Source organism: Montipora capricornis, chromosome 12 (assembly GCF_036669925.1).
Source record: "Montipora capricornis isolate CH-2021 chromosome 12, ASM3666992v2, whole genome shotgun sequence".
NCBI lineage: Eukaryota > Metazoa > Cnidaria > Anthozoa > Scleractinia > Acroporidae > Montipora > Montipora capricornis.
Genome location: NC_090894.1, coordinates 25007851 through 25015350, shown reverse-complemented (window position 1 = coordinate 25015350; position 7500 = coordinate 25007851). Strand labels below are relative to the sequence as shown.

At 40.2% G+C, this 7500-nt stretch overlaps 1 protein-coding gene across 1 annotated transcript in view; it reads right to left on the bottom strand.

Annotated features, from left to right (window-relative positions):
- The window catches only part of LOC138025243 (putative leucine-rich repeat-containing protein DDB_G0290503), a 14120-nt gene extending 7705 nt beyond the window's left edge, over positions 1–6415 (bottom strand). The window contains exons 1-5 of the mRNA XM_068872472.1: positions 5992–6415; positions 2677–2834; positions 2226–2366; positions 847–975; positions 511–597 (exon numbers count right to left, since the gene is read on the bottom strand). Of these exons, the coding sequence (XP_068728573.1) occupies positions 511–597; positions 847–975; positions 2226–2366; positions 2677–2834; positions 5992–6304 (828 nt within the window). The 5' untranslated portion in view covers positions 6305–6415. The remainder of the gene's footprint in view (positions 1–510; positions 598–846; positions 976–2225; positions 2367–2676; positions 2835–5991) is intronic.
- Positions 6416–7500: the final 1085 nt, after the last annotated feature.

The window sequence follows — 7500 nt, the reverse complement described above, 5'->3', positions numbered from 1 at the left end:
GTGGCATATACATCCCTCAGGGGAGGCAGAAATCTATGTTTGCATCAGCTCTGCTTCCTCTGATAGGAAAGAAGAATGGAAGGAAGAGTGATAATTTCTCAGCAGTTGCTATGATTAAAGATGTTGCAGTAAATTTCGTGCTATTTCGCAAAGTAACGATGCTTTTGCTTAGCCTTGCAAGAATTGAGTACTTGAAGTGGTCAATTGAAGAGTTGCCTACTTTGTATCTTGGGTTTTGTTTATAAGGGTCTTTGCCCCTGTATCATGGTTTGCAATATTTTAAACAATAATTTAAGGAAACTTTTCTTTATAAGTTCTAAAATTTAGATTCCCTATGCATACGTCAAGAAGCGAGTAAGATTGAAAATGACATTTTAACTGAATAATGCGCAAACTGAATTTAAAAAGAACAGCCTATTTTCACGGAGCCACTTTGGAAAAAGACATCTGAGATTGTTATTGAAAATTACTGGATAATTTATAAGAGAAAACTCGTACGTTCCACCTTACCTTTAATGTAATGGTGCTATTCACTTCCACCAAAGAGGCAAACAGACTATCATCAGAGTTTTGAAGAAGCACAATCGTTCGGTTCAGCTGTACATCAAAATACAAAAGCCGATCAGAGCGCTGTTTGGTGAAAGAGGCCCGATAAGATATAATCGCTAGGCATTGACAAGCCACTAAGTGTATTTTTGAAGTTCTTGATTTTCGACATGACCAAAGATTTAGCGATTGTACACTAAGGACCAGGGCCACTGAAAAGAAACTAAATTATTGCTTTAAATTTTCTTAAGCGAAAAAAGTTCGATTTTAATGAGATAGGCCACATCTAATGACATTCACCTGTTGAGTAAAGTTGTCCTGAATTTTCTGTAACTTCTCTGAAAGAGAGACTTGGGATGCGTTGACCACAGTCCATACCCAGCGAATTTCTTTCATTGTCAATTCCCGTATTGACTTGACCTTTTGGTTCTGTATAGAAAAAGAAATGATGGGCCTCAAGGCAGGCTTCTTAATCTTGATATTTTTTCCCAGCATTTAAATAAGTTAGTTTCGTAAAATCTCAAGCAGAGGTTTGTTCTCCAAAAAGAAAGGTCTGGTTGAAAGGGTTACATGCACAATGAGGTTTCTTATCACATTGAGAGGAGAGTTTTATTTGCCCACGCTCACATACAGCGTATTCCAGTTTACCCGCTTTTTGTTCCAAACGAAAATGACAGGTTACTTGTACCATACAGTGTACTAGTTTCATTTCCTATTAATTAGGAGGCAGTACATCCCACTGGTTAAGGCGCTTTGACCAGTCCTGACCACTACTGACTCCTGGTAGTCCCTTGTTCAACTTCTCGGCTGGTTTGCCTTCGGCCAGTTGGGAATCTCAACAGTTGTTGTTCGTTCTGTTGTGTGAGTTTCATTGGCCCTGAAAATCCACTATGGGCTTTGGTCAATTGACTGTGTGCATGTGTATGAACAGTACTGTAAGTATGCATTACAGTGAGCTCAGAGCTGCACATATGTGTCGCCGCGGTAAAATCCGCTCTCAGGTTGAGTCTGCTTTTACCTGGGTTAAATTGGTGATCTTCATTTTACCTAGGTATTATACGCGCTCAGATGAATTGAAGAAACCTTTTTGGAGCCTAAATTAAGACTAGAGAAAAATCAGGGTCAGATTAGGATTAGTTTTGGTTATTATGCATGGATATCAATTGACGTAGTACAGAAAAGTAAATAATGAAAAGAAAGTGTGTCGTTGTAGTGTGGTGGTGGAAACACAGGACTATAACCGGACTGACCTGGAGGGTACGAGTTCGAGTACAGGTAAGAACATAGTACAGTTCTTTGCTCCCTTACTATGTTGTAATGTTGAGAGTGAATGGAGTATTGTATGAATACAGAAACCGATAAGATGATACGAAACATCAACATTAAAAAGGGTGATGTTTTAGGGGGTTGATAGCTGCTTAAAACAAGGTAGAGTGCATATTCAATCAGGTTAAAACGGATTCAACCTGAGACCGGATTTGACAACAAATGCACTAACAAAGCGTAGTGACTAAGTAAACGGTACTAAGAACTGAACTGATATTTTCTTCCTTGCCTCAGTTCTAGTCAGTAATAAGGAGCCGCACTGTTTACGTCTTGTAGAAGCGCAACACTGTAATAATCCTGCAATTTATCCATCTAAAACACATTTGAAAACAGCTACAGTTTGTGACACTAACCTTCTGATGTAAGTCGACCTGAAGTTTTCGTATTTTCTCTGAAAGAGAATCTTGTGATGCGTTGAACGCAGTCAACAGTGCCATAGTGTCTCGCTTGGTCTGCTGACGAGTTGCGTTCATCAAGTCCTCGATGTGCTGGTCCTGCAAAGAAAAGACCCCAAATAAATACTTGCTTCGAAATGATATTTCAGGCGGCGATATCTTCCCAGAGCCCCTTTTCGATTCTTATGCTCTGAGACTCTTTTTCGAACTGCTGTGATAAACTCTATTTAAAATCCTGGTTCTTATTTACTTTGCGTCTGAATGAAGAATGTTATTTTCCCCTTGTGTTGTGTAAATGTTATTCACACACCCAAGGTACAAAAAAATGGAACATTTGTGGATTCCTCTGATATATCGATTCCTCTTCAAGTCCAAGTCTGGGTAAAGCCGCATTCCTTAATCTCCTTACCTTTCTTGGTAAGTTTGAAATTTTTCCTTCCGTTGAATTAATCACCATCCACATGTTTTCAAGTTGCCTCTGCATTGATTCCAGGCGTTCAGTAAAGTCTTGGACTTTGTTGTCTCGGCTTCCTTGTTGACAAGAAGAACAAAGGCTGGCGCTGTCATCTGTGAACACGAGAAGAGTCATTGAAACTGAGCATACAGCCTACAACGGGATTTTGTTTTGTTATTCTTTTTTCATGCTTGCTTGCAACTGTTTAATAGGGCACTGTCATGCTAAATGTGCTTTTTTTAGGTAAAAACTGGGTAAAAATCTAAATCAATTCAAGTGCTTTACCTCACATAGACTGCGGGCAGTCTCTCTTTTGCTCTAGGATCGTTGAAACGAACAACGCGTACGTTGAACTTTCAATGGCTGACGCTGTGGGCCGAAAATACTGCGGGCGTTGGTTAGAGTTTCAGCCATTTTGAAGTGTTCGTTCGTTTCAACGATTTTAGAGCAAAAGAGAGACTGTTCGCAGGCTGTACCTCACACGTAGAACATTCCTGACAACCCACTGAGAACTGAGAAATGAAACACAGTTATGGCACAAAAAACTATTCGCATTTAATTTTTGACAAATTTTTGAAACAGCGTGTCTAAAGATGAAAAAACTGGCCACTGAGTTTTTTTCGAGTTGCAATCCATTTCTATCCTCTCCATCCCCCATGGCTGCAAACAACAAAGAATTGACGAATGTACTTTTAATTAATGTTTAATGGCAACAATACTACTAGTCTGTGAGCCAGTAGGGCTGGTTGGTATCATCCGGGGTGAATAAGGTTTATGGTGGTTTTCAAGCAGACTAGACCATGAACAGTGGTGAAAAGCATGATAGCAATGATTCTATGGTAGCTATTGGATAACAGTGGTCCTTAAAGCATGGCTCATGCATGGAAACGAGGCTGAAGCTTGTTTTGTGTTTTAGTAGCTTCAGTTGTCCACCAAAACGAACAGTACACAACAGTACCATTTGCTCACACAAACATTTTATAATAACAAATGGTTCATTTCACTGGTTACGTGATTAGAGCACGTTATGAGCATGGAAACTAGCGCGTAGTTGGTTTGACATGGGTGTGTTCGTTTGCTTTAAATGTCCATCAAAATCTGCAAAAAAAAAAAACTATTCAAAAGTATCATTGCTTTACAAATATCATTCTTATTTTTGTGTCGTTTATCCCGTCGTTTACATCACTGGACACGTGATCAGGGCATTTAAAATGGCATTGTTACAAGACAGACAATTGTAAGACTGTACTACGAGTCACTCCAATTCATTTAAATTCAACCTGCTCTTTTTAATGTTTCTGACGCTCTTCCTGATGTTCTTTAACGTGGGTATATAGCTAAGAGTATCATTACAGTAAATGAGTCACGTGACCTAACTTCTTTGTTTACCAGTTGGCATAGAACGTATACATAGAAAGCATTTGTGAGACTTGATGGAAACTTCTTAAGCGTTGATTTTAATATTTCTCATCACTGTCCACTCCATCGTCATCATCGGCACTCTCGATCTCTTGAACAGAACCTTGGTTCTCACATTCGGCAAGCCTGCACATATCAGTGCATCTTAGGCCATTTGTGACACAGACACATTTAGGGACGACGCACTTTTTAGTGCAGTTACACGCTAACAGCTCAAGTATGGCCTATAGTGCTGCTTTTACGTCCATTCAGTCAACAACTAACTTGGCAACACCATCTTCATGCTCGATCTTCCATCCCCGTCCAACAGGAGTCGGAACTTGAGGGTTTTGCTCTAAACACCGTTTCAAATGGCAACCTGATAATTTGCTCTCTTTGCGTGTTTCACAAGTCACGGACTATACAGCATTATTTTTGGGTCTTTATTGATGCAAAGACGTCTTTTGGTGTTTAAAAGTTTGACTAAAATAGCGTGATTCTACCCTTTTAAGTTGCTTGTTTAACTTTGATTATCTTTACAGTTTTCATTTAACGTCCATTCCGCAGTTCAAATATAGGTGAAAATGAACCGTCAATCTTTTGCGAATCTAAGTAATAGAAATGAATGGCCGAATGCCAAAAGTAAACCGTTAATAGTTTAAAAAATTAAACCAATCTTTATTTTAAAAATCTGTATTGTTAATCAAAGCTAAAAACTTGTGGGAGCGTGTGTTTAAAGAAACAATTCAAATTTAACGATACAGAAGAGGAAGGTATGTAGTCTAAAGGGCGATAAGTGATAGTTACATTCGGCAGGATTAATTAAGTTGCAGAGTGACCCAACCGCTTTGGGGCACCCTGAAACAAAGTGTCTTATTCGTTTTCGTGAAAAACAATGAAAAGCGTTTCGGATTGGTGCATCCATGTTAGAGGAGTGAGCAGACGCCGTAAGGTTCAAATAGAACCCAGCGGCGCATGTTTTCCCACCATTCTCGTCACCAGAGCCTCGGATCGACCCAAGGCTCTGGTGTGGGGAATAGGGAAGGAGCCCAAACTGTCGCTTTTCTCGATTCTTTTTTAATTTTCCGATCGCGTACACCACAAAGTTATGTCTCTGACTGACTAGACTGCAACCTATTGTGCTCTTATCTCATGGACACACATTGGTCAAACGTAAGCTGATTGACTATAAGGATCTTTCGGACAAAAGGCAAACAGACAGATATGTCGCTACCATTACATAAACATTAGCTTAATCAATACCAATTATCCTGTTTCCGGCACTGGGAAACTCTGTGTAGGAGTACATGTGCCGTAGGGTTCTTATAGCCAAAAATGGGCTATTCGAACCTTACGGCGCCTGCTCACTCCTCGTGTTAAGATGAATGCACTAATCAGAGACGCTTTTCATTGTTCTTCGCGAAATCCAATGAGGACACTTTGCTTCAGGGTTCCCCGGAGCTCTTCTCTCAGTCTTCTCTCCCCCAGTCAAGAGAAGAGCTCTGGGGTCGAGATTGGTTTTCCCACCTCTGTTTCCCAGAGCCTCGGTTCATGCGCAGACATAACATCCGAGGCTCTGGTGACGAGAAAGAGACTGATCTTAAAGAATTATGCGGTTTTGGGCATGCAGTTTACCGAAAAAGTGACAGTAATATTTTTAGCTGTTTTCCGTGAAAGGAATACTGATAACAAAGAAGCAACCTAAACCCTTACCAAATATGGTCACAAACATCCATGCTAAAATTTTGCCAAGAACGACCTGTAGGCTCAGAGCAAAGTCGCTTAAACGGGACCTAAGTTAGGCACGCGTTAAAATGATCATATCAAAAGGCTTTTGTCGCAGCTATTGTGAGCTGCAAAATTATGCTTTACCTCGCGAAGTGACGGCTTCTGTTGAGGTGATTAGGGAGATGCGAGCCATAATAATTAGAGCCAAAACAAAAGCTGCGGCAGCAGTGAGAAAGCAGACGACTAAACCAGCTACCATGAAACACAGCGATCTCGTGGACATCACTGAATTTGACTGCTTGTTGGAGTTTGCGCATGGTTCCGATGATGTCTGCTTGGTCTTCTCATCTTTCTGTATCCGCTCAACTGCCTTCTTTTGTTCAACTACGTCGTCATAAATTCCGGCGTGTTCGGTGTCTTTGCCACACGCCATTGACTTGTTCTCCTGTGATTTCATTCATTGTGAATGAGGGTGTGGAGATCTCAGCCTTCCTTTCTTAGTGGTCTTTGCTAGCTAGCTTTGCACTGTTCTCGATAGAAAGTTTATTGTCACATGATTTCTATGGTTGACCTCTAGCATGAAAAAAAATATTTAGACAGGAAATTGTCACTGGACTTCCACAGGAAATGAATGAGGGTGTGGAGATCTCAGCCTTGCTTTCTCAGTGGTCTTCGCTACCTTTGCACAGTTCTCGATAGAAAGTCAAAGTGCCAAAGTATACAAATTTATTGTCATATGATTTCTATGGTTGACCTCTAGCATGGAAAAAAAAAAAAAATTTGAAGACGTTTTAGACAGGAAATTGTCACTGGACTTCCACTTTCCGCCGGTGGTTTATACGCTCGTTTTGTCGCAACAACTCGTGACATTTTTGCCGCCCGTGAAGTTGCAATTAAAAGGCGCTGGTGTAAACTAGGTGCATGAAGTGCAAAGACGTTGCTGTTTAAAATATGTAGCATCTGCTGATCAGGAATTCTACAATGTGGTGTAAATGGGATAAAGGCGATTATTTTGTATCAGTATATGGGTAAATTTAAAAGCATGATGAACAGGAAGCCTAGATCAAATTTATTTTTCTTTTCTCAGAGTTATTCAGTAATCTCTGTCAGAGTTAAATTGCATGCGTATTTTAAATTTCAATGAATGACAAATCAATTTAATCCTTGTAGTCTCCTATCATTCAAACGAAGGGCATAAAGGCAGCGTGGAGAATTGTGAATGGCGTGTAATCCTCAAGGGGTGTTTTCTAAGTTGTGTCACGTCCGTCATGTTGGATAATGTCAACAATAGATCTCTCATTGGCGACTTTTGTTCGTCATCCAGCATTTGCTGTTTCGCCATTGTTAGTTGCGTCTCTAGGATTGTAAATCACCTGTAACGCCATTATAAATGAAGCTACGCGTCTTTGGTGAAATATACTGAGCAACCATCCATCCAAACAATCCAGCAATGACACACTCGTACAAGTATCCAAAGTTTTGGAGCGAGGAATCCGTGTTTCCGGGAGCCAGTTCCTCTCTAACCATGGGTTTAAGTTGTAATGGGCGATTCTACTTTGCTTAGAAATAACGTTTCTTAGGATTTCTTTCATTAGGGAGGCCCAAACAGTTTAACTCTTTCAAGAAACTGTACTCTTAGAAGGATTCACTCTC